At 34.4% G+C, this 27,861-nt stretch overlaps 2 protein-coding genes and 1 long non-coding RNA gene across 3 annotated transcripts; 1 reads left to right on the forward strand and 2 right to left on the reverse strand.

Moving 5' to 3' along the window:
• Window positions 1-3,467: 3,467 nt before the first annotated feature.
• On the reverse strand, window positions 3,468-4,993 carry LOC105160871 (basic helix-loop-helix (bHLH) DNA-binding superfamily protein). Its single transcript, XM_011078371.3, has 2 exons — window positions 4,490-4,993; window positions 3,468-4,176 (listed from the first exon to the last, which is right to left on the reverse strand). Exons 1-2 carry the CDS (start codon window positions 4,982-4,984, stop codon window positions 3,721-3,723), a joined length of 951 nt encoding a protein of 316 aa, XP_011076673.3. The 5' UTR covers window positions 4,985-4,993; the 3' UTR covers window positions 3,468-3,720.
• A 3,175-nt stretch (window positions 4,994-8,168) lies between these two features.
• LOC110011884 (uncharacterized) lies at window positions 8,169-10,666 on the reverse strand. The gene is made up of 2 exons (XR_002286989.2): window positions 10,460-10,666; window positions 8,169-8,482 (listed from the first exon to the last, which is right to left on the reverse strand). It is a non-coding gene; the product is annotated as an uncharacterized LOC110011884 (long non-coding RNA).
• Window positions 10,667-14,971: 4,305 nt separating this feature from the next.
• On the forward strand, window positions 14,972-27,207 carry LOC105160872 (clathrin heavy chain 1-like). Its single transcript, XM_088879446.1, has 30 exons — window positions 14,972-15,378; window positions 15,664-15,868; window positions 16,784-16,872; window positions 17,003-17,081; window positions 17,183-17,310; window positions 18,740-18,838; window positions 18,928-19,036; window positions 19,182-19,261; window positions 19,412-19,639; window positions 19,728-19,793; window positions 20,214-20,330; window positions 20,515-20,712; window positions 20,811-20,927; window positions 21,069-21,128; window positions 21,265-21,351; window positions 21,519-21,602; window positions 21,697-21,831; window positions 21,919-21,981; window positions 22,055-22,159; window positions 22,318-22,430; window positions 22,533-22,785; window positions 22,870-23,006; window positions 23,086-23,364; window positions 23,448-24,450; window positions 24,570-25,055; window positions 25,166-25,336; window positions 25,418-25,603; window positions 26,069-26,191; window positions 26,343-26,453; window positions 26,669-27,207. Exons 1-30 carry the CDS (start codon window positions 15,334-15,336, stop codon window positions 26,855-26,857), a joined length of 5,145 nt encoding a protein of 1,714 aa, XP_088735572.1. The 5' UTR covers window positions 14,972-15,333; the 3' UTR covers window positions 26,858-27,207.
• The last annotated feature ends 654 nt before the right edge of the window (window positions 27,208-27,861 follow it).

Here is a 27,861-nt window from a genome sequence, read left to right on the forward strand (position 1 = left end):
GTTCATTCATTTTCTTCAACAGAATTTGGCCATAACAGTGATTTCAATATTGTTTTAATGAATTTACTAAAATAGCCCTCAGCTTTCAACACTTTTATGTTTCTGAAGCTACAAACCCGTAATTATTAACCGACTTATCATTAAAAAATATTACCAATTTAAAATTTTTAAATATTTTTACACACACATCGAATGTGGGGTACGTGTAATGCAAATATATATACTAGTAAGCCAAGTTTAACTTTCACTAAAAGAAACATTATATGTCGGCTATCGTCGTTCCAAAATACATCTACATAAAAGTAGAGAGCTCAATCCACATCGTCTTCAATAAAATTCAGACTCATGACATTCAAGTAAATAATTTAATGATGTGGGTAAAACTCTAAATTATCACAGAAGGACAATTTTGCCCCTGAAAGGGCACAAAATTATAATTTTACCAGGAGGATCCGCGCCTTTTTACCGGGTCGGGGCGAACCTGAGACATGTGGAAGACCCCCAACTTCTCTCTATAAATATCCCTACAGTCAGTGCAGTAATGGTACGTTGACTTCACCACTTTTCACTTTCTGGTCGCTTCAGCTTTTCAGTTTGCTAAGCGACCTGCTTTTACGACCTCAAAACCAAACACTGACTTAAGCATCGGAGGGTTTTAGTTGGGGACTACCCCAGCAAGCCTATCTGTTTCTTTTCTCAGGGCCCAATCATTAGTTTGGAGAGAGGTAGCGATCTCGAGCCACTTAGAGGACAAGCTCGCCCAACCAAGGAGATCGCATTAATTTCGACCCGAATCATAATTAAACACTCAATCAGCATATTGGTGGCACAGTACAATCTTTGTTTATGAAGACAAATGATGGTGCATTCTAGCATGTAATACAATGATGAGGCTGATTGATGAAAGAGAGGCAGGCCCACATGATGAGCGGCTGCGTAGACTTAGAGCTCCCCAGACACGCGAAGCATGCATGGCATGGCCCCATTCTGCCTTACATTTTCCACAACTACTCATCACTGCTTCTTCTTGAAGCTTATCCTCTCCTCATTCTTCTTTCTCAGCCAGCCCCATCGTCTCCGACTTCTCCACTGAAATTCATAATCAGGATCGGCCCTTGAAATTGCGGCCCAAATCTTTTTTTAAAAACTTATTGTATATTTTGTATTTATAATTTTACATTCATAATTACGAATACACTTTCATTATTTGAAAAAAATAAAAATACTTTTTCTCGGATGAAAAATAATTATGTAACCTAGTGAAGTGAAAATTACTATTTCATTGATTTTCGCTGATTATTTTTTTTTGTTTTAGAAAGAAAATATATATTTGAAAAAATATAAAAAGAAAATTAAGGTGAGAAAAGTAAATAATCTAAGCCTAATTGGAGGATTTAATGGAAGAAAGGTTGCCTTAATGTTCGTCGACTTTCGATTTGATAGAATAGTTAATTGTCCTAGAGACCATAGTTGTGTATATTAGTCCATAAAAATATTTTAGAAAATTCTAAAAAAATTATAATTCATAATCATAAAAGACATTTTAGACATTTCACCATAAAAATTGAATGAAAAACTTACTGAAGACTAACATAATAGGTTCGTTCTTAAACGGACGTTAAGATCAAGTGAGTATTGTTATTTCTCAAACAATAATAAGATTTTATAGTTATACGGAATCTTCGAAAGAATAATTGTAATTTACCCTATATAAAAATTCACGTGATTTGTATAGTTTTAAGGGTAAATTACAACGATCTCTCCTGAAATTTTGCATAATTACGAATACTCCCTCATTGTTTGAAATATTATCAATATCCCTCTGATTTTGACGGTCGTATAACAATTAGCCCAATCCGTTAGTTTCTATTAGGTTTTCATCATTTTTTTGTGGTGAACTAACCAAAATGTCTTTATGGACTAAGAACTATAATTTATTTAGATTTTTATTTTTTTATTATTTTACGAACTAAAAGTGGATAATTCTTTTTTATAATTTTTTTCAAAATTTTCATTGTCCGACTTTTGTACAATTTTTTTATTTTTTTACAAAAATAAAAAAATAAAATAAAAACAAAATTAATAATTTCATACCCCATACAAAAATTGCATAATTTCATCGAACAATAAAAAAATATTTTTAATTATATCAAATTTTAGAAAAAAATCACACTAATTTACCTTATATTTAAATATTAGATTGTGTATTATATCAGACAATCTATGATGCAACACAAAAATTTACAATAAAATATTGGAATGTAAAATTGTAAGGTGAGATCAGCAATTCATATGTGCATAAATGCGGAGAACAACATGCGTAGGTACCTACTTAAATCACTAAAAGTCAGTCAAAAAGCTTTTACAATCTTTTTGCAATTATTGCGCGTCTCCAACACCAACAACTTCAACCTCTGCAGTTTCAATAACGGGGTTCCCATAGAATATAGTACAAATTGCAGAAAATGTATGGTACGTAACTACCATCATATTTACGTTAATATTTATTTGGGAAAAAGAAATTTTTTTGTGCTGTAACTTTGATTTGAATTTATTTTAATTTTTTATTTTTGATAATATTAGATTTAGTCCTTTATTTATTAATTTTGTGTAGATTTAGTTCTTTAACCTAATTTATAACTTTTTTGTTATTTTGATAATAAAGGCTAATTGTCCATCTTAATACTATAAATATAATATAAAAAAATATTCTTTCAATAAATTTAAACTTTTGTACTATTCTAGGCTAGCATGAGCTGTGAATTGCAAAATGAATGGATATTTATGGACTAAAATTGGTCTTAAAAAGTTACGAAGGGTAAATTTGTTTGAAATTGGATCAAATAACTAAAATTACCCAATTTTGAAAGTTATTGAACTAAAACTAAAACAGACAAATTTAAAGATCTAAAATTAATAGCAGACAAACTTAAAGGACTAAACAAATACATTTTTCTACTTTAAATTATGGGTTTGATCTCTTTTGTTAGTTCGATGATTGGATTCATAGGGTATTTATAAATACTTTTGTAAAGTAGCCTATATATAGTCATTTGTGATGATGATTGGAGTCAAAATCATTCAAATTTTTTATTACAAATACAAGAACCTTTGAAGTATTTTTTTGATTACAATAGCATCCAAACAACAGAAAATTCTTACCAATTTGATCATGTTTGGTCAAACTAAATCAATCACATGACAAGTGTCATTTTTTTTTAAACTATATACTAATACATTGCACTTGTAAATTCAACTAGACTCGATTTGGACTGAAACAACTGAAAATCAGTTTCCTCAGAATTTTCTTTCGCTTTCTAAACCAAAATCCTCGTATCAAACAAAGCGTCAGAGACAAGTCTGAATGACACATTACTATGAATCAATCGTAGGTTGCAAATCCAAAGAGAGCATAGTATCCCTTGTTACTCCAAAGTCGGAAATATTGAACGACTCTCACACGATCATTTCTTGGAGAAAATGTAAAACTTCCAGCACCAGAATGATATCATGTACAGAGTGAAGAAAGAAATCAGAATCCTCAAGTCTCCGGTCTATTAAATGATCACAACCCTTAAAGATTCCAGAATGATTGATCCCTCGAGTTACATATCAAAGATTACACAAGTTTCTCACATCATCTTTAAAGAATCTCAAACAGCAACAAAATCGCGCGGTTTCAATCAAAACAATCATCATATATGTGAAAGAACTCGATCATCACCGCGGATTAGGATGGAAGAACCTTTGCCTCTTGCTCCTGGCGCTGTAACTCGACATTCCAGACGATATCACGACACGACTCAGCGCTAATTTGAGCGACTGCTGGAGCAAACTCGTGCACGAATTTCGTTCAGCCCCGCCGGTATCCTTTGCACATAGAACGAAATTGCTCTTTGTTCTGCCCCCCAAGCTGGTGATCTCGGCCTTAACAATGGTGACTGCTAGGCTCTTGAGTGCGCTGTTCAGCTCCGCAAATAGCTCCGGCCTGTCGTCGCAGCAGACGGTAGCGCTCACGTAGATGTTCTGCGGTGCTGTTTCTCGTGCATTCATGTGTTCGATGATCACTTCATCTGTTTCGGTTGGGATTGTTGAGAATTTGCTCGCTTCTTTTGCTCGTTCGCTCTGTTCCTTGACGTGGTCCACTACTTGTCCTAATAGGGCTGCCTTGTCCATCTGCGTGTACATAAATATTGACAGGATCATTAACATTCTTGCCTGTATAAGCCCAGTTGAGATTTTCACCTTTATGAAACGACAAGATTGTTGTAATTACGATACATCTGTTGCACTGACGGATTCTCTTACTGTCATATTTTACATTACAAATTCAGACAGAATCAGCAATGTCTCCGACTGTTAATTGGTTGTAAGAATTGAATACATGTGAAAATATCAAATGATCTCATTATATTAGCATTAATATATATACATATACAGACGTGTGTATGAGAGAGAGAGAGAGAGAGAGAGAGGAGAGAGAGAGTACCTTTTCAGACTTTGGGATCAATTTCCTGAGAGTAGCAAGCTGTGCGTTGATTCTGTCCCTGCGCCTCTTCTCAGCTTCACTGTGGCTTCTAGAAGCACTGGCGGTTCTATCCTCCGCCGCCCCTTCAAAGGACGGCGTCCAAGGCGGGACGCCGCCGGCGGGGTGGTAACAATGATACTGCAGAGCCGCCGCAGCAGCGTCGGCGGCAGCGGGAGGGAGCCATGGAACCATCAAAGTACCATCTTTATCCACATCAGCTTGGCCGTAATTCCAGGAGGCGCAGTACTCCTCCGACCAGAAGCAGTTTTCCATTTCCAAGAAACAATCTGAAATTCCTACAAAAAGATGCTGAATCAGTGTTGGGTCTCTGAGGGTATTTATACCAAATCTAGTGGCAAATTTTAGTATTTGCAGTGGGCAGAATTGGGTGGTTGGAAGTGTGATCTCCAAATGTATATGGTGACTGTGGTGTGATGTGTAGTTGCTTTTTTCCATTGGTCATATGAGAATTATGGGAACTGTTCTTGGCCTTATCTTGCAGTCACTTCAAACCATGAAATAAATTTTTGGATCCCAAATCAACCAGAGGATCTTTAGATTATATATATTTAGATCTACTTTACACCCTACCAAGTTAGAATTTTGAGTCATTTTAGAAGAATAAGTGTGTATCTTTTTTCATATTTTTATGTTTCAATCATACTTGATCGATAAGAAAAATTGTAATTTTTGTTCTAAAACCTTAAAAATTTCAGTTATTAAGGAACAATTGTCCAAAGATTGCTAAATTACTTAAAAAAAATGCATTAAATTAAGCTGCATTTTTCTATCATTTTAGCAAAATTTGGGTCTTTTATATTCTCAATGTGTGAAATTCTTAAAAATTACAGGATAAAATTACCAAAATAATTAATACACGACTAAAATTGACATTCCTTCGTACTTATAAAACTAAAATTATAATTTTTTTGTTATCGATGTGCTCTTTTTAAATTAAAAGAAAATATAACTAAATTATTATAGTTTAAAAAAAAAAATGGATACAGTTGACAGTGAGTCTTGACTTTAGCATGATTTATATTTTATTCTCTCAAATTCTTAAAATTACAGGTGATTTTCTTTTGAAATTGTTCTCTATAAACTCAAACTCAAATAGTAAAAGTTATTTTTTTCCTTGAATTAAAAATTATTAAATAATAAATTTAGTAACTGTTCTGTTTCTTCTTTTTTTTTGGATGTATTTGTAATATTTAAAGTTGGGGGTCAATTACACCATTACATCACTTTTTAACTAACACTTTACAAAATATTTTAATTTTTTTTTAAAAAATATTCACCCTTTTTGAACTTACTATACATGGCTCTAGTAATCTTTTCTTAATCAATATATAAACACATGTGTAAATATACACACTATTATAAAAGGATCATTGTTTCTTGATTCTTTAATGATAATTTAAAATCTCGAATTTTTGTAATACTTATGACCATTGAGTATCTTAATGGACTTTCAAAATTGCCTATTTCTTTGGATTACATGTGTATGAATTTATCTAGGAAAAATAAGTAATATTCATAAGGGTAAATTACACCCTTAAACTTTGTATAATTATATATATCTCCCTAATTAATTGTACAAATATCCCCTTTCCCCTAATTTTAACATACATCTAATAATTAACCCATATCGTCAGGTTTCTTTCAATTTTTGTGATAAACTGACCAAAATATTATTTTGAATTATAAATTATAATTTTATATATTTTTTAGAATTCTCTATAATATTTTTATGGATTAATATTCCATATAGATTATTTATTTTATCCACCCTTAATTTATTATATATTTTTTCAAATATTTTATATTTTTCAAAAAAATTCAGCAAGAGTAAAATAGTAATGTTCACTTCACCTTCTAGGGGCTACACAATTATTTTTTTATTGTATGAGATTTTTGTAATTTTAAATAATGAGGGAATATTCGTAATTACGTCAAATTTCTGGTGAGTAACCTTGATTTACCCTAAATACAAAAATATTTTTGAGATCTTGTTATCTAATTCCATTAACTCTTTAAGCAGTGTATTATTTGGTGAATTTAAAAAGAAAAAAAAAAAGAAATAACTGAGGAAACAATATTCTGGTACCTGATTCTTTTAAAAAGTATATGAAGGATACAACAAGAGAGAATATAAATCTGAATATTTATTTTAATACACTGAATAAGTGAAAAATATAGCAACTTTGTAAAATTTTGACTCATTTACGTTCCAGGTTCATTATATATGAAAATTCTAAAAAAAAGTTTAATATGTTTTTAATTCTAGCCTAGATCCCGCTCAGCTAAATCTGAACCAAACTAGGTTAAATTTGAACCAATTATATGGCAATTACAATACACTTATAATGTGATTGGTGTACAGTTCAGGAAAAATAATCAATCACATAGCAAGTATATTACACTTACTTTATGATTAATTTGATTCGATCAAACTTGGTTCGAATAAGAATATTCCTTTAAAGCATTTACTTCACAATTTTTTTAGTTTGATGGATTTGAAGTAATTAGAAATATTATATCTCCATATTTTTGTATTAGAATTATTTTAAATCATTCAACTCTTATTATTGAATTATGTTTGATGGGATATATCAGTCATAACAGCAAAAAGGCCAAAATACACCCCCACTTCACCTCTTATTTTGACAAGGATCCTCATGTCCGTTCCGAGTCGCACCCGAACCAACCCGACAAATTGATCCAAAATCAAAATCGTCGATCATCTTATACTTGAAAGCTTGAGATCATACCACATGGACTCGTAAAACTACAAATATTTAGTTATATAAATATTCACAGCTGTTGGATCAGGGTATGTCATTATCACTTTTAGCAAAACAGTCTTTACTTTCTGTACGATCTCACTTAAACTGACTTAAGCATCGAATGAACTAACGAGGACCCGACAAGTCTAACGATCTATTTTTCTTTCTCAGGTTACGAAACATCGTCGACCCAAACTACTCTTGGGACGACCTTGATCCCTGACCCAAATCAAAGTTATTGAAAGAATTTCAAATTCCTTTTAATATGTAGTCATTTAAAATCCTTCCTTAATTCTTTGTCCCAGCACCAATGTCACTATTAGGCAGAAGAACATTCAAGAAACATAAATTAAATGTTGGTACAATCAGTTCAGTGGTAGATATAACTTGAAGAACTGAAGTAGGACTGCAAGCGGACCAACAGTTGTGTATAATTCTTACCTCAAGCAAAGGCTTTCACTTTACAAAGACGAATTCCGGCGGATTTAGATTGTCCTGGGCAACAATACAAAAGCCCTTCAATCGCAATCACCCATAAGTCTTTGTGTAGACCCCTCATCACAATTGCACTTGTAAATCCACCATAAACTGGGTTTCTTATGATTGATACAACCCTTCATCTACCCCCCACCACATTATTTACTTGGATCGAATTTTTTGTTTCAAATTTTACTGAAATTTTTTGTGTTATCTTATATATACGCATTATGTATATCATTTATTTTATTTAAGGAAAACTTTTATATACGTAATGTGTATAGCGTATATGTTAAATGAAAAACATAATCCGATCATTATTAATTTACAATAAAATTATTAATTTATAACTATCTACTTTCGTATAATCAAACAGGTTTGAATGAACTGATTGTATAAAAAACGATTGTTGAGAAAATTACGACGCCCCACCCTACCACTACAATCACAATAGCATTAATGAGTGGCCCTTGAAGTCTCCTATTCCTCCTCTACTTGTCTCATTTCAGCAATTGGATCTTTTGAGGGGTTAGGTGACACAACTGATGAATTTTGATGTGCAATACCACGGATCGACACATTAATGCACAGTGTTGATGTCTGACTTTTCCAAAAACGTCGGCTGTCTTAATGTAGAGTGTTGATGCCCAACTTTTCAAAGAGTCGGTTGTCTCAATTCTAGCACGCCCAACTGAAAATGAAAACATAAACAAACAGGCATAAGTCACGCAAATTTGCAAATCTAATCCTTCTCTACACTCAGATTTGCATGCTTCGTTTGAATCCACAGTACTATATAACATCTAGAAAACGTCTCGTCTTACAAACTAACCAAAATTTTCAAGACAAAAATGATCATCAAGATCTTCAAACACAATGCAAACAGCCAAATATTGCCGTGCAAGAACAACGTGTTGTTGATCTTTTATTGGTTGCTAGTATTGTCACGTTGTTCGCAACCCTCACATCCGTACTGTATCATGAAGAGAAATGTGGGAAATTATGAGTACATCGGATAGTTTAGTCCAAAAACGAGGTTATTGTCGAACAGTACCTAGATTGTGGCAGCATTAAAAGACATGCAATGCTCCAAAAAAGAATAAAAAACATATCAGCTAGTGATCTCCAATATCTTACCCTTGTGACTGTTTGGAGCATCTCATGGTACATAATCTGATATATATATGTAAATAGAACCTAATCTTATGATCAACTCCACAAAATCTGATTCCATATCAAGGTGGATTGCATTTTGTATTCCAACTCCTTTTGCATATTCTATAACAATATATACAAGTCACGTATACAAAAATTACATCTTAAAAAAAAATTTATAAATATAACATGGATATGTTAAATAAAATAAACGATGAAACGAGATGTGGAATAGAAAATCCGATTCAATCTTGAGGTGAGACGAATAGCATAATTGAACTAAATCATTTCTACAAACTCATAAGTTACATAATCAAGAACATGATAGAAGATCCAAAAAAGTAACCATGGTTTGAAGCAAAGAATCAGAGTAACAAAAAACCCAAGCAACAGAACAGAGACTTCTCATAGTTCCACACAGCATAGAGAATCATCCCATTGCATAAGAAGTGTCTTACATAGACAAAGGAAAGAGCGGCAAGAAAGGGAATAGAATTTCTCTATTTTGTACTGTTGTTGCTTGAAATGCTTTAGCTACCAAGCGATCTCATGTGTTAACCGAGAGATCCATATGCAACACCTTACACTCATGCACGTTAGAGAACCAGTATGAATGGAGATTAACCAAACGAAAATTCAGGTAGTAAAGATCTGCTCCATATCATTTATCTAGCTTAAGAGCTTCCTCCAGATCATTGTGAACAGAGTATGTCTTTTCTATCAATAAAATAAGACTTAGATGAAGCTCAAAACTTGCTATAAATACTTATTCCAACATTTCATTACAAAAGGTTCCATAATTTCTTCACATATTTATGCTGCCAGCGACAGTACGATATCTTAAATGGCTATCCGCGCACTTCTAGTTAGTGATTGACAATAATATAAACCAAAAATTTACGCATAAAACTCAAGTTACATTGAAAAACTCGTGTAATTGTTAGCTGCAACTTTAAAGTAACGCTTTCTTGACTAGGAAATCGACCAGGTACCACATCTAATTGGCTCAACTATTCTTTGAATACTTAAACTCAACAAACTATAATAAAATTGAGTATGATCATAAGCCAAACATAGGCATAAAATCATTTCTCTTGAAATGTGAAGACCAGGTACATCAAACACCAATACCTTACCACAAAAAATGACAGGAGCACACAAACTGTGAATATGTCTACGCAGGTTTAAACAGTTTTCTAAATAGTAACTAGTAAGAGCCAAAAATAACCTCTTAGACCAAGAACACTTGATCAAAACAGAAACCAACTAAATCAACTCGCTAACATCTTCAAATCATCACTAAGAGTCAGCAAGAAATGACAAGTTCAACCAACTGGATTATTCATATATACAAGCCACACAAGATAATCAAAAAACCAAGAACAGTCCACCGAACAATAATCAACCAAGAAACCCAGATAACCATAAATCAGGAATGCAACTCAGCATAATCAAGTGGACTACAGAAACCTAGAAAAATGAGATAACAACTGGCGAAAGAGAAGACACGTACTGTGGGGCTGAGGCTGAAGCTGATTACTGAATTCAATGAAACAGCCATGGATGAATTCTGGAACTGTCTTTTCAGGGGTCAACCATGACTGTGACTGTGAGTGGGAAATGGCTGGTGCAATGTGCAGACTGATGCCAAATATCCTCAGCTAAGAGCTTCTTAATCTAAACAATTTTTTTGCGATTTTTAATTCGAGAATTCTGCAGTAAGTATAATTAAGGGAACTAACGAATCGAACTCGGCTAAAATTTTAAGTTTGAGCTCGAGCTTGACGAGCCTGCGAGAAACAGGCTCGAGCTCGAGCAAAACATAAGGGCCTCGAGCTCGAGCTCGAGCTTGTTGCTCATGAGTCAAGCTCGAGCTTGTGAGCCGAGCTCAAGTCCAATGCTCGTAAATTTTTTTAAATTTTTATTTTTTAATAGAATATATTATTTTTAATATAGTTAAACATATAAAAAACTTATAAATACAAGAAAAAAAGAAGTAGAGAAAAGCTCGCTAGCCGGCTCATGAGCTTTCGAACACAAATACTTGAGCTAGAGCTTGGGCTCGAATTGAGCTCTTGTCGAGTCGGCTCGCGAGCGACTCGGCTCATCTTACACCCTAAATATAATGCATTTATTATGCATTTAGTATATAATTTAAGAAAAATGATCAACACATATATGATCAAATACTTATTGTGTGATTGGTTAATCGAATAATTTTTCTTCTAATATTTGAGTTCAAAATATTAGTTGGGAGCTCTTAACTCTTAAGTTCAAATTTGGGGCGCTGTACGTCAAGAAATTTTTTTTAAAAAAAAAAAAAAACTAATGTTAGGCCTAATTTGGCTCTATATATGCATAATTAATTATTAAGTAATTTATATTTTTAGAAAAAGAGACTTATTATATCATTTGAATTGGTAATAAATTTCTCTTAATGTTGATACCAATTCAATATTTTACACTACTTGTTGTAGTTTGCTTTGTTTCATAATTTCTCATTTGTCTGAAATTGATTTTGAAAAACTAAATAAGAAAAGCATGATTTTTTCTAAAGTATTAAATAAATGTAATTCACTTTAATAATTGATCAATTTTTTATTGAAATTAACTCTACAATATGTACATTACAAAAACACTTAGCAAACGAATCATATGAAAACACATACAATTGCTTTTTCCTATTTCATTTCCAACACTATACCACTTTAATTTTTTGTAAAAATGACAAACTTTCTCGTATTAAATAAAAAAAAAAGAACAAAGAGAGAGATGAGAGAGAGATTTTAAAGTGTTTCGTACTTTAATTTGATGGTGGTAAAATTTGATATATGAATAGTACATTAGGATGGTGTTTACTTTGTAGTATGAGTTATTCAGGTGATAGAACAAACTGCTACTGTAGATCTTCTTTAACACTGCTGGAGACACCTGTAAGTCACGGGTACACCACAATTCGGGTTTGCAATTTTCATTAGTAAAGGGTTGTTTCATTTTTTAGTTGGTTGGATTTTTCCCTTTCCAGTTCTTGAAATCGTCGAGTTTTGCTATTTTATTTTTTGCGAATATTTTCGAAATGAAATCAATCTTTGCATGAGATTGACAAAGCTCCTTATTCACTTTGCTTGAATTTTGCTCAATTAATTAGCACTGTTTAATATGCAACCAATGGGGGAAAAATAGAGGGCAAACTCGTGATTTACCTTTAAAAAATTTGGACAAAACGGTAAATTTTCATCTTGCTCAGACAAGTTGACTAGCTTGGTCGGTTTATTAATTGAGAATCAACAATGATTAATTCGGTCCTGGGCCACAAGTTCCGGCCCCCAATTCTCCAAGTAAAGAATTGATAAGATTGTATTAAATTGTGCTATTAGTTTTAACAGTCAAAGTAGACGATCAATACAAAAGTTAAACTACATTACGAAACTATGTTTCTTTTTCTCTTTTGTGGGCCGTTTTTTGTTATAGTTGAAAAAAGTGGTTGACAGAACTCGATTCGATAAAATGGTTAGATAGGATAAATATAAAAGTTTTATTCCCATATTATAAACATTGTTCTTGATGTAATTTGTACATTTATAAACTGCATTGTTTTTTATATTAAACATAAATGAATGTGACAGAAGTAAGTAATTCTCAAACTGCCCCTTTGGTGATATTTTTACCCTTTGTTTGTTTTTTTTTTTTGTGTGTGTATATATATATTTATTTTATATATTATGAAAATATATATATATATATCATCACACCCCAACACATACAAATTATATCTTACCCTTACTAGACTTGATAAGTTATTGAAGTTTATCAAGACTCTAATCGAATCTGATGGATTGAAAGCGAGCAACGATCCAAGAAAGAAAACGTAAGTTATTATTGAATAAGGAGTTAAATTCAGCAATATTCAGTTTTATTTATTAAAGTAAACGACCCTTTTTTTTATATATATATAATTAGATTATAAATTGTTAATAGGTATTGTGGGCTATTGAGAGGAGTTTAAAAACGATTCATCGCATGGACAATAAATGTATTTTTTTAAAACATAGAAATTTTTTGGATAGTTTAATGACATTGTACTTGTAATTATTGAACAAGAAAGTCATTGGAATTAACAATTCATTTTGATTGGTTCTTAAACTCTCTATTACTAAACAATTCTTCTCTTCTTTTCTTTAGCGAATACTTCTTCTTTTATATGACATGTGGGCACTTCCCACCGCCCCTTCACTACTCTATATACATTTATGCATTATACACAAAACACATCATCAACAATCTATTGTTAAGATTATAAAGAAAATTTATTGCCTGAATTCATTTTTATAATAAAAAAATTATTGCGTGGTTTTTATTTTTATTTTTTTGTCTTTTTTTCTCTTGAACCTTGATGAAAAATCGGGGACATGAATGATTTGGATAAAAGCTCGAAGAAAACCGCAAATGAAAGGGAGTGGCTTTCTTTTTCCCCTCCAAATTGGCAACACACAATTCCATCAAACTAGGCTCACAACTGAGTCGAGTTGGCTTAATTTAAACCTTGATTCGAGTTCGAGCTATAAATATTTTATTCATCAGCTCGCGCGAGTTTATATATATATATATTTAAGGTTTTTATATATTTTACTACGTTTTAGATAATATTAAAAATATTGCATTTTTATTTATATTATCTAATTTTCATATAAAGTTATCACAAAAATTTATATAGACAAAAACATGATACAGAGCTCGAGCACTATGGAAAATGAACTCGAGCTCGAGCTAAAAAGGAAAAGTTCAAGCTCGAGCTCGACTCAAGCCTAACTCATTTACACATCTACCATCAACTTTAATAGTCTACTAACAAAAATAACAAAAACTGTTAAAAGTAGTAATCGTTTGAGAACGCAAACTGCAACACTAAATTGTCTGAGAAGGAAAAACGCACGTACAATTATATTTGAGGACCGAAATTATAATTATCTCTATATTTGTTATATTCATGATCCATATATACTTATATTTATATTATTCATGTAAATAATTTACTGCATACAATACCCTCTTATAATACATGACAAACAAAAATCAGCAAAAAAAGTTTATCGACAAATTTTTTAATAAACATATTTTAGGGTGGCAAATAAAATATTTTAAAAAATAAGTAGGAAAATCAATTTTATACTGTCAATGAAAAATTATTTGTTAGAGAAATTTTTATCATATTTTACACAAACTATCTTAACTGATGCATTTAAGTTAAAATCCAAGTCTCATTAGTCTGATCGGATATATGGGTATTTATTTAACTTTCTACGAGTTTTATTATAATTTATTCTTTTATTATTAAATTAAAGTAATCTATTAGTCAAATTATTATAATATTAATATAATTATATAATTATTATTTCTATAAAAGAATTGCATATGTTGGATTATACATTTATAAATATTATGAATATTTATCTGGTTTTATAAGAATGGTTGTTGGCAGTGGTATTTATAAATTATTAGTTGATAATTTATATTTTATTATTAATTGATTAATGAATGGTTAAATTACGAGAAAATTAATAACTCAAACAAATATCTATCGATTAAAAAACAGTCTTTGAAAGTAATATTAAAATAAAGTGGATTATCCTATGTGATAAATGGTTATAACTAAAATATTATGGCAAATCAGTGGCATCGAATACAATTTAAGAATCATGATAATTCATTGCTTACAATAATTATATTAAATTAATGTAAAAATTTTAAATTTCAATCACAAATAATTAATATTTATCATATTTATAATTACGAGACAAAATTGGTATTTTGGTTTCGTCTGTGAAAATATCTATCATGCATTCGCAATTAATTAATATTTGTTGTGAATTTTATTTATGATTATAATAATTGGTTATGATAAAAAAATTAAATCTATTTTGGTGGCAAGAAGTGCAGGAAGACCAACCGCAGAGGATTGCCTCCCACACCGGACACTCTCGCACAAACAAGAAAAACACACTTTCTCTTCTCTTCTCTCTCTCTCCTCTGTTTCAGATCTCTCGCTCATATATTTTCGACTCACCAAAATTCCATTTCTGCTGTCGCTTCTTTCTACTTATTTGTATTAAATATATATGTAAAGAGAAATATATACACTTCTTAGCGTAGTTTCTCTATCTAGAAGAAAACCCCTCCTCTCCCCCCCCCCCCCCCCCCGCTTCCTGTATTTCTCTCTCTAGATCTCTTTGTTGATTCTTTTTGGTCCCGGAGGGTTCCAGGGTTTTCTCTTCGCTGCTTCAGATCTCGGGAACGCCTACTGATACGCCTTTGTTCTTGACTCTCGGTTCGCCTATCCGTTCTCCAGATCCGAGGTCCCGGTCTCGAGGCTTCGATTCGTCGGCCATCATGGCGGCCGCAAACGCTCCGATCACCATGAAAGAGGCTCTCACGGTACTTATTTGATTAGTATTGAACTGAATTTCTCACGTTCATTTCATTTCATTTCCTACTCCTTGACTGTTCAATTGAGATGAAACTATTGAGTTTGGCTATAGTATTGCTTGATTTGATGTGCCGAGAGCCGTAGGTCGTTGCTTGGAATTGTGCAATTAGTGTTTTTGATTTGTCCTTTTTTCTGGTTTGATTTTAGATCTATTGATCTTGTTTTGAGATTTTCTGTGATTTGAATTGGTCGAAATGGAATTCATCTTTTTGAGTGTGATATGGTGATTGCAGTTGACTAGCATAGGGATCAACCAGCAGTTCATTACTTTCACAAATGTGACGATGGAATCTGATAAGTATATATGTGTTCGCGAGACGGCACCTCAAAACAGTGTGGTGATTATCGATATGAACATGCCAATGCAGCCATTGAGACGGCCTATAACTGCGGATTCCGCGCTTATGAATCCAAATAGTAGAATTTTGGCCCTAAAAGGTGAATGAGTTCTTCTAAGCCCTTTTCTGATTCAAGAGCTTCTTATTGCCTGCCTGCCATTTCAGATGTATTTTGATAAATTTGAATAATTTGTATTTAGGATGTCCATGATTACCGATTGCTCTGTGCCATGCTTCACGATGATTAGAGTTATTTGAATGTATATTATGCAGTAGTTCTGATGAATTCAGGATTACCAAAGCACTTTCATTTCTTAGTTTGGCATTAGAGTGTCTTGTGCCTTCAAATTTCAAGCATATATCCTTTTGGCAATATCTTGGATTTATATGGTAAAATGACTTGGAATCTTGTGCAAAAGTAACAGTAAATACATATTAAGAGAAGTACAAGTAAGTTAAAGCTTGCGCACAACAGGACAATAGCTGAAGCCGTGAGAACAGAAGTTGGAAATCCAGGTCAGGATGATCTCGGATAGGAAGTAAAGATGGTGACGTTTCCTAGTTATGTTTAAGTGTTAAATTATTATGAGGAATTGCTGTCTAATAGGGTTACTTTTGAAAATTGTCAAGCCATTAAGAGGACAAGCCTAAACAACCTTTACGAAGAGAAGTACTGTTTTCAGTCCGGATTATGTGAAGGATATGAAGATGATTATTCCTTCCTTTGTTAAAGCTTGCTGCACATTATTATTCTGTGGAAAGTTCTCTCACTTTTGATTAATAAGGTTATTGATATGGGAATACCAGCAATCAATTTAGGATTAATTTGAGAACATATTGGGTTGAATTGTGTTATACTTGGTTGCTAGAGTTGCTGGTAACTGCTTTCATGTTAGACTTATCCAAGAGTGTCATAAATGGGGTTGATTGCAATAAGTTTTAACTTTGTATATAATCTGACTCGCCTTTCTTTATTTTGGTCCAAATACTGAAAATATTAGTTTCTTTCTTGAAGCTCAACTTCCTGGAACTACACAAGATCACTTGCAAATATTTAACATCGAGGCTAAAGCAAAGCTGAAATCACATCAGATGCCTGAGCAGGCAAGATTTTATAATCCATTCAATTCATTGATGCTTTATGTAGTGCCATTTACAATTTGTCTCATTATCTATAGTGGCTAGCTGCTAGTCTTGTGAAGTCGGCTTATCTGGATATTATTCTTTTTGATAGGTTGTATTTTGGAAGTGGATTACACCTAAGATGTTGGGTTTAGTCACACAGTCCTCAGTGTATCACTGGTCGATTGAAGGTAAGATTGAATTGTTTGGCCTTGTAATTTTATGGCACGGTTTTATTTTTTTTCTCCTGTGCCCTGATTAGTCTGAAAGACTTTTCTCGCTGTCTGAGTAGGTGATTCTGAACCCGTAAAGATGTTTGACAGAGCTGCCAATTTAGCAAACAACCAAATAATTAATTATAAATGCGATCCTTCTGAAAAGTGGTTGGTTTTGATTGGAATTGCTCCTGGTTCTCCCGAGGTGCGTGATCGCCAATTATTTTCCTTGATCATTTGCAAGTATTAGGATATTTGTTGCAGTCATATTGTCATATGAATTCGGCTTGGTTGCAGTATGTAGAGTAATTGTCTTGCCCATTCTGTACTGCCTCGTTAAGATAAACTCTTTTACAACTTCAAATTAGTATTCTTGCATGGCTTTGTGAATTATCTTACACTCTGGCCTACTTTCTGCTTTGATAAAATGAATTAATTGTTATATAAAATTTTGTTTGCGAATGTATTTTAGACCCTTGAAGACTATCTCATACTTAAGTATGGAATCTTGACTTAAAACTCTGAATTTCCATAAAGGTATAAGACTTTTTTTACTTGCAATTTCTGTGCATCTAGCAGAATGCATCTTGAATTCGTTACTGCTTCTTATTTTACAACTTCCTTCAATAGGACATCGTGAAACTCACATCATCTGGTGGGTCGATATGTACCTATATGTATCTCTGGCTTCTGTATTCTTTCCTTAATCATATTCATCTCAATGTTAGTCTTATTAGTTGCAAAAGCTAAATTCTCAGGTTTGTTATGCTGTAGTTGAGTGGCATTTTGTTGTATATACACCACAAAACAAGATTAGCATGTAGGGCTTTTATGTAATGATATGTTCTTATTTTTGCTATAGTGATAAAATAATGGGACACAATAATGAATCTGTCACCTATTGCTTCTAAGCTGTTTGTATAAGTATGAAGCTGTAAATAATTTCTGGTGGAACTTGTAGCTCTCTTGTGAACTTAGACCAAACTGATTGACATCTAAAGTAGCTGGCATCGTATTGCTGTTATGATTGTTGAAGAGTATCTTCTACTGAACTAAGGAAACAACATATAGATGCCAAAATTGTTAAAATGATGAGAATGAGTAGTTGCTGAGTCACAGAAGTCTTTCGAAGGAGCAAGTTTCTCTGTCTGTAGCTTCTCTATTCTTGTGGCACGGTAATTATTTTCTATATTGAATTTGAGAATTATATTATTTACATGCTCATTTGAAGCTACTGTGGATCTTAAAGTGCTTCTGTTCTTTAAATTACTTATTTAGGTTGCTATGTGCTATACCATCACTTTTGATATTACTTTGAATTGTTTCAGTGGTGGTCTTTTGTCTGGTACAACACTTTTGCTTTATGTGACGCGATGTTATGTTCTGGTCTAATGCTTTTCAAGCTAATCTATCTACAATTGGAATATTCACATATTTCTTTCTTTCCCTTTACTTTGTGGGTTGTTTTATTCCTATTGGAAATTGTGTTCAAGACTTTCTATTTTCAAGTAGATCAAAGTTATACAAAGATCTTGTGCTGCCGTGCTATGGGGATATAGCCTATTTTTCAAACTCTAGCTGGCTTTTATGGGTTTTCTTGAAACAAACTTACTGAGATGAAATTCCTTCTTTAGCGGCCCCAACTGGTCAAAGGAAACATGCAGCTATTTTCTGTGGATCAGCAACGAAGTCAAGCTCTTGAAGCACATGCGGCATCATTTGCGTCTTTCAGAGTATGCGTTCCTTTCTTTAGATCACTGATGCACTGTCGGCTGTTTCTGAGCAAATTGCTTATTCTGTCTTTTTGTATACCTTTGAGCAGGTAGCCGGGAATGATAAGGATTCAATACTTATTTCTTTTGCCACAAAGACCTCTAATGCTGGTCAAATTACATCTAAGTTGCATGTTATTGAGCTTGGTGCTCAGCCAGGTTGATATATCTTCTAATTTTATTGATTTCTATCTCTTCGGTTATTTTCACTGCTTTTGTATAATAGACAGCATGTCTGTTTTTTTATTCTTACTTTCATTCTATTTATGCCTTCTACGTGGGTTAATACTGGCAACTTTTTCAGGGAAACCATCTTTTACGAAAAAGCAAGCAGATCTTTTCTTCCCTCCAGATTTTGCTGATGATTTTCCAGTGGCTATGCAGGTATATATTTCCTTCTTGACATACTTCCTTTTCTCTCTGTCTTTAGATGCTCCTTCGTATTTCTGCTGATATCCCCTCAATATAGACTATATGTGATGACAAATATTCTGCATCTTGCTCTAATTTAATATGTTCATTTCTATCTTGCAGATATCCCATAAGTATAGTCTTATATACGTAATTACAAAACTTGGTCTGCTGTTTGTGTATGATCTGGAAACTGCCACAGCTGTATACAGAAACAGAATAAGTCCGGATCCTATTTTTCTAACAGCAGAAGCTTCATCTGTTGGAGGTTTCTATGCAGTTAATAGGCGAGGCCAGGTTTTGTTGGCTACAGTAAATGAAGCAACTATCATTCCTTTTGTCAGTGGCCAAGTATGTTTGTCAGCTTTTGCATTGTATGGTATATTGATAAAGAAACTTCTGTCATTTCAAATTTTGAGTCTAACTGGTTCAATGTCAGTTAAACAATCTGGAGCTTGCTGTTAATCTTGCAAAAAGAGGAAATCTTCCTGGTGCGGAGAATTTGGTAAGTTTCAGGTCTTAATTCTCTTCTTTTTCGCAGATCTCTATATGAAAACTGGGGTGACCTTTTATGCTCCATGTATTGATGCTTGTTTAGTAAAGATTCTTCTGTTGAACACAATTATGGTGTACGATTGAATTCTGGATGGCTGTTTCTCTATAAAGAGCCGGGCTAGATTTTTGAAGCACTAAAAGTCTCAACTATCTTCATTTTGTTAGTGGATTGATGAGACTGTGAACCAGTCTATTTCCCTGTATGTCATGACTTGCATGTCATCTTTAGAATATTTCATTAGAGTTGCCTGACTGAACTTTTCCAGCAATTTTTCACATGTTATTTTTCTTATTTTATATATAGTCTTTCATTGTATGTTCTGTAATTGTATACTGATTATTCACATTTTTGCAATCATAAATTTCTCAGGTTGTTCAGCGTTTCCAAGAATTGTTTGCTCAGACAAAGTATAAAGAGGCTGCTGAGCTTGCTGCTGAATCTCCACAGGGCATCCTCCGAACACCTGATACTGTTGCCAAATTTCAGGTACCTGTTGTCTTTTAGCTACCAATTATTTTTTGTCAGTGGCAAGTCCGCAGTTGGTAGAAGTCCAAATTCCTTGGATATCATTTTCCTTGTGAAATTTAATTGTGCCTGGATTTCGATTAGAATCTTGCATACTTCCTTTGGTGATTTGAGAATCTATTGAGATGTTCTGCTGTATTTTCAGAGTGTTCCTGTGCAAGCTGGGCAGACACCGCCATTACTGCAGTACTTTGGGACACTGTTAACAAAAGGAAAGCTCAATGCATTTGAGTCTTTGGAATTATCTCGACTTGTTGTCAACCAGAACAAGAAGAATCTGTTGGAGAATTGGTTGGCTGAGGATAAGCTGGAATGCAGCGAGGAACTTGGGGACCTTGTGAAGGTTAAATATCCACTGCTTGTATTTTTTTTTTTTTTTTTCTTTGTTGTTAAACATACCTTTTATTGCATAATGTGAACTTGCTTGTATATGTTTTGCAGACTGTTGACAATGACCTTGCGCTGAAAATATATATCAAAGCCAGAGCTACACCAAAAGTCGTGGCAGCTTTCGCTGAGCGTCGGGAGTTTGACAAAATCTTGATATATTCAAAACAGGTGATTCAAGAAATTTCTTACCCTCATCTTTTATTTAATTTAGGATAATCTCAATGTCGGGAGAACTATGCTTTTTATTGTTATTGATATCCTATCTCCATTCATATGAATTTCACTGAAAAAAATTTCATCTTGCGACAGGTCGGGTATACGCCTGACTATCTATTCCTTTTGCAAACCATTCTTCGGGCAGATCCTCAGGTATCCTTGGATCAATTAAGAAAACTGTGACCTTCTGATTATTTTGAGTATATACTGCTTCAACTTTCTTTGTTCAGTTACGACAGCAAGGAATTAATATTTGGAAGGATGGTTATTCATGATTTGGTGTATGCAGGGAGCTGTTAATTTTGCCCTAATGATGTCTCAAATGGAGGGAGGTTGTCCTGTTGATTACAATACAATTACTGATCTCTTTCTCCAGGTCTGGATTTTTTTCTTATTTGTTTGTTTGTCTAACTTGCATAAATCTCTTTGGCTTTGACTATTCTTTCCCCCCTGTTTCTGTTTGAAAGCATGTGCCTTTGTACCTAATTTTTGAGATGATTAGTTTGGTAATATGTTCCATTCATCCATCCATTATTTCACCAGAGGAACCTGATCCGCGAGGCAACAGCATTTCTGTTGGACGTTCTGAAACCAAATTTGCCAGAGCATGGTTTCCTGCAAACTAAGGTCAGTCAATTTTAACTCTTCGTGTTGTGAATTGATATAAGTTTGACTTTATCTTGTTGATGACCTGGCATCACCACATGACTCTTTAAATCAGGTCCTGGAGATAAATCTTGTGACATTTCCAAATGTTGCTGATGCTATCTTGGCAAATGGCATGTTTAGTCACTATGACAGGCCACGCATCGCCCAACTCTGTGAGAAAGCTGGTCTTTACGTCCGAGCACTTCAGGTTTGGATGTCTACTTATTTGTTCTTCTGTTGAATATATAAAGTGTGCATGTTCATGTATTCTTAGGCGATTTACTTGTGCTTGCAGCATTACTCGGAGTTGCCTGATATCAAGCGTGTCATTGTCAATACTCATGCTATTGAGCCGCAGGTTACAAAATCAGGTTCTTCATCTGTCAATTCCTTTCTTGGTCACTCTGTTGCTTAATGATTAGTAATTTCAGGCACTTGTGGAGTTCTTTGGGACACTTTCCAAGGAATGGGCACTGGAGTGTATGAAGGATCTGTTACTGGTCAATTTAAGAGGAAATCTTCAGATAATTGTTCAGGTATGGAAGGTTTTATGGAGGCAATTGTGTATAACTTTTGTATGTTGAAGCCGTCTATCTTCATATGCCTTTTAGGAAGTGTGTAAAAAATTTCCTTCCTGTAATCATGCACTTGGAAATATGAAATTGATTGTTATTGGTTATTAAAATTTATGTAGGTTGCAAAAGAATATTGTGAACATTTGGGAGTTGAAACGTGCATTAAGCTCTTTGAGCAGTTCAAATCATATGAAGGATTGTATTTCTTCTTGGGATCATATCTAAGCTCCAGGTAACCTATCTAGAAATGACTGGACGTCTTAACTGTCATGGAATGACCCTTTCCACTCATAATTACTTGCTGGGTCGTGTACTGATTGTTAATTCGTGGCAGTGAGGATCCTGAGATTCACTTCAAGTACATTGAGGCAGCTGCAAAGACTGGACAAATTAAAGAAGTTGAGCGTGTAACACGAGAATCCGATTTCTATAATCCTGAAAAGACAAAGAACTTTTTAATGGAAGCAAAGCTTCCTGATGCACGGCCATTGATCAATGTGTGCGACCGTTTTGGCTTTGTGCCTGATCTCACACATTACTTATACTCTAACAATATGCTGCGCTATATTGAAGGTTATGTGCAAAAGGTATGTATTTTGTGATTATCCTTTTTGTTTGGATAAAGAAATTTGTTGTTCATGCAAGTTAATCTTTACTGTCACTCTGATTAGGTAAATCCAGGAAATGCTCCATTAGTTGTTGGGCAGCTCTTAGATGATGAGTGTCCTGAAGATTTCATTAAAGGCCTTATCCTCTCAGTCCGTTCATTGCTTCCAGTTGAACCTCTGGTGGCGGAGTGTGAGAAAAGGTACCTTGTCTGCTTTCCCTTAACTTTTCGTCAAGGCAGTTTTTTTCTTGATATTCTTATGCTGACGTTTGGCTTGCAGGAATCGGCTTCGCCTACTTACTCAGTTTCTAGAGCATCTTGTGAGTGAGGGAAGCCAAGATGTGCATGTCCATAATGCTTTGGGTAAAATCATAATAGACAGCAACAACAATCCAGAGCACTTCCTCACCACCAACCCATACTATGATTCACGTGTTGTGGGTAAATACTGTGAGAAGCGTGATCCGACCCTTGCTGTTGTTGCATACAGGAGAGGGCAATGTGATGATGAACTCATTAATGTAACAAATAAGAACTCTTTGTTCAAGCTGCAAGCCAGGTTGTAATTTTATGGTTTGACTGCCTGGTTTCTTACATCATATCTTTTCTGGGAATTGATATTCACTGTCGTAATTTCCTCAGGTATGTTGTTGAAAGAATGGACGGTGATCTCTGGGCAAAAGTTCTTGATCCTGAAAATGAATTCAGAAGATTGCTCATTGATCAAGTTGTATCCACTGCATTGCCTGAAAGCAAAAGCCCCGAGCAGGTGTCTGCTGCTGTTAAAGCTTTTATGACCGCTGATCTTCCTCATGAGCTAATTGAGCTACTGGAAAAGATCGTGCTTCAAAACTCGGCATTCAGCGGGAACTTTAACCTGCAGAACTTGCTTATCTTGACTGCAATCAAGGCTGATCCATCGAGGGTTATGGACTACGTCAATAGACTGGATAACTTTGATGGCCCTGCTGTTGGAGAAGTTGCTGTGGAAGCTCAATTATACGAAGAAGCATTTGCCATTTTCAAGAAGTTCAATTTGAATATCCAAGCTGTCAATGTGTTGCTGGATAATATTCGTGATATCAACCGAGCTGTAGAATTTGCATTCCGTGTTGAAGAAGATGCTGTTTGGAGTCAAGTGGCTAAAGCTCAACTTCGGGAAGGACTTGTGAGCGATGCAATAGAATCATTTATTCGTGCTGATGATACTACTCAATTCCTGGAAGTTATCCGAGCTGCCGAAGATGCTGATGTTTATCATGACCTGGTGAAGTATCTTCTCATGGTTAGGCAAAAAACAAAGGAGCCGAAAGTGGACAGTGAGCTTATTTATGCATATGCCAAAATTGATAGGCTGGGTGAGATTGAAGAATTTATTCTCATGCCAAATGTTGCCAATCTGCCTAATGTCGGTGACCGCTTGTATGATGAAGCTTTATATGAGGCTGCAAAGATTATTTTTGCATTTATTTCTAACTGGGGTAAGTTGGCAAGCACGTTAGTGAAGCTGAATCAATTCCAAGGTGCTGTTGATGCAGCGCGGAAAGCTAATAGTGCAAAGACATGGAAGGAAGTCTGTTTTGCCTGTGTGGATGCGGAGGAGTTCCGCCTGGCTCAGATATGTGGTCTCAACATCATTGTACAGGTACTTATAGATTGTCAAATTGTTTCTACTGTAGGATTTTTCCTTACAGAAAATCAACATCTTTTGGTTACAGTTACGAGCTAAAATTTATTGTGTTACATCATTTGTGACACTTGTAGGTGGATGATTTGGAAGAGGTTAGCCAGTATTATCAGGATAGAGGATGCTTTAATGAACTTATATCTCTCATGGAGAGTGGTCTAGGATTGGAACGTGCACATATGGGTATCTTTACAGAGTTGGGTGTCCTGTATGCTAGATACCGCCATGAGAAGCTCATGGAGCACATCAAATTGTTCTCTACACGTCTCAATATACCTAAGCTGATCCGAGCATGTGATGAACAACAGCACTGGCAAGAGCTAACTTACTTGTATATCCAGTATGATGAGTTTGATAATGCTGCAACAACCGTTATGAATCATTCCCCAGAAGCTTGGGATCATATGCAATTCAAAGATATTATTGTCAAAGTTGCCAATGTGGAGCTGTACTATAAAGCTGTGCACTTCTATTTGCAAGAGCACCCTGATCTCATTAATGATGTCCTGAATGTCCTTGCTCTTCGTGTGGATCACACTCGTGTTGTGGACATAATGAGAAAGGTTTTTACACTTCTGTATGATGTTTTATATACAATGTCATTTTGTAAGTGTTTGATGTGGAGGCTCAGCTTTAACTTAATTCTTAAAATGTTTTGTTTTGCTCCACATAGGCTGGCCACCTGCGTCTTGTTAAGCCATATATGGTAGCAGTTCAGAGTAATAATGTCTCTGCAGTCAATGAGGCTCTCAATGAGATCTATGTAGAGGAGGAGGATTATGACAGACTACGTGAATCGATTGACTTGCATGATAACTTTGACCAGATTGGCCTTGCTCAAAAGGTGAATTATAATTTCAGTACATACTCAAATTTCTTCTCTCTATAATGGCATATGTATGCATCATCCTTTATGCATATGCAGATTGAGAAGCATGAACTGCTTGAGATGAGGCGTGTTGCAGCCTACATTTACAAGAAGGCAGGCAGATGGAAGCAGTCAATTGCATTGTCAAAGAAAGATAATCTTTACAAAGATGCAATGGAGACAGCTTCACAATCTGGTGATCGTGAACTTGCTGAGGAGTTACTTGTGTACTTTATTGAACAGGTATGGTAGATCATAGCTCTACATAAATTCTTCTTGAAAGTTTGAAAGTTTCATGGGAGAAACATCAATTATTTCTCTATATGTTGCCTGCTCATATGTTATTTCTGGGTCAAAATATGGTATGGGGCTTGCCATGTACGATTCCATTTTATATTATTTTAATTTGGATTTATAGGGACTAGGAAGCCCACTAGTATTCTTGTTGTAACCTTGTTAACTCAGAAGTTAGACGGTTGTTGTCCGGGATGAGCGGCTGACTTTGATTTTTCACTGCAAACATCAGTTAAAAATTCAACCTGTTTTGATATGGTTTTGCAGTTTGTTGCCCGACTAAAGAAACAGTTAAGGGTATAATGATTCATATTTCTACTAGTTGACATGAGTGCCTCCATTGCTTTTGAAGACCCCAACATCTGTGTATGGGTGGAATCAGCTGTCTTAACTGTTGTTTCTATATTTTTATAGGGAAAGAAGGAGTGCTTTGCATCATGCCTCTTTGTTTGTTATGATTTGGTCCGCCCGGATGTTGCGCTTGAACTTGCCTGGATGGACAACATGATTGACTTTGCCTTCCCCTATTTGTTACAGGTGATTCCTCATGCCTTATACCCTACTTTGTTGTGTATTTCTTTTACAGTACTCATAATATGTGAAAGAGCTGTCACAAGCAATTAGGATACTTTTTTGTTGGTTGCTTGTTTCATATGTAGGCATGTCTCATTGTTTCCCTCTCTTGCAGTTCATCCGGGAATACACTGGCAAAGTTGATGAACTAATTAAGGACAAAATCGAGGCTATGAATGAAGAGAAGGCTAAAGAGAGTGAAGAGAAAGATGTCATCAAGCAACAGGTATATACTCTAACAAATGTTTGGTCATCCAAGACTCAGCTGAGTTACCATTCTGTTGAATTAGAATACTTGTTTAACTTCCAAAGTGTTACATATTAGTTATAACATTTTGCATTGGATTTGCTTTAAGCTGAATCAAGCGTCACATTTCACATGCATGAAAAATATTTCACTCACTGCTTAAAATGACTGATCTGCTTGATTGTTTGATGCAGAATATGTACGCCCAGTTGCTGCCCCTTGCTTTACCTGCACCACCTATGCCAGGCATGGGAGGTCCTGGTATGGGAGGCGGTTTTGCTGCACCACCCCCACCTCCGCCCATGGGCGGTATGGGGATGGGCATGGGCATGGGCATGCCCCCTATGCCGCAGTTTGGGATGCCACCGATGGGCTCCTACTAATGTGTGGATGTGGTGAAGATTTCTCGAAACGTAGCGGTTGCTTATGGAGAAGAAGAGGATGCCGATGGTCGCTTCATGTGTTTGTATTTTCTAGTCTCTTTTATTATCACCTTTCACTTTTCTAGAAGTTGAAGGACTAAAGGCGGGTGCTTAGTTCAAATTAGAGAATAATGTGATTTGGGTTCATCCATAGGGTGTTGATATTTCTTTGTAAAATTCTTTGGTAGTCCAGCAATTTTTTGCAGCGTTAGTGGAGGATAATTTGTATTTTGGAAAAGCAAGGTGCCCAACAAGATAACACACATTTTCTACTGCTCGCTTATAAATACGATGCTGGTATATTTTTCTCATGATGAAAGTAAAACTGAGGGAAACTCGAGTTTGTTGTCTGAGAGAAACCACGGCTCTTTTTCAAAAAGATATCAAGTTGTATATGTTTTGGGGGAGTGATTAGTGCGTAGAATCTGAGCGGGAGAAGGATGGGCATTTTGAAGTTTGTTCTTACATTACATATATGAGTCGTATGATTTAGGAATGAGAGTGTACTCATTCCATAGAAATTCTTACTCTCATGTAAGGGATGGGATTATTCATTCTCTATAATTGTGAAGATAATGTAGTTGCTTTATGATTAAATGGGTTGGAACTATATGATTTCTTTGCAGAAAATACTATATGCGTGTTTATTCAATTAACAAATTACTTCTTATGTAAATAAATAATTTTTTCTCTTATATATACGAGAATAAGATGTTTTATAATTTTCTAGAAGCAATTTTTAAAGATACTATTATTATTCAATTGGATTCAACACATTCAATAAAATACAAATAAATAATTAAAGGACAAATTTGTTATAAAAGTAATTTTATTCCATTACTAATCATTCTTTTTTAGCTACGAATCATGTTAATTGAATTAACGAACAAATGATAATCTCATTACCTTTTAGTTTCTTGTGTATATCAATTACAGGAACTGTGTTCAAATATAATTTATTTCAC

The sequence above is a fragment of the Sesamum indicum genome, linkage group LG4 (assembly GCF_026168435.1).
Source record: "Sesamum indicum cultivar Baizhima isolate 11 linkage group LG4, ASM2616843v1, whole genome shotgun sequence".
NCBI classification, from domain to species: Eukaryota; Viridiplantae; Streptophyta; class Magnoliopsida; order Lamiales; family Pedaliaceae; genus Sesamum; species Sesamum indicum.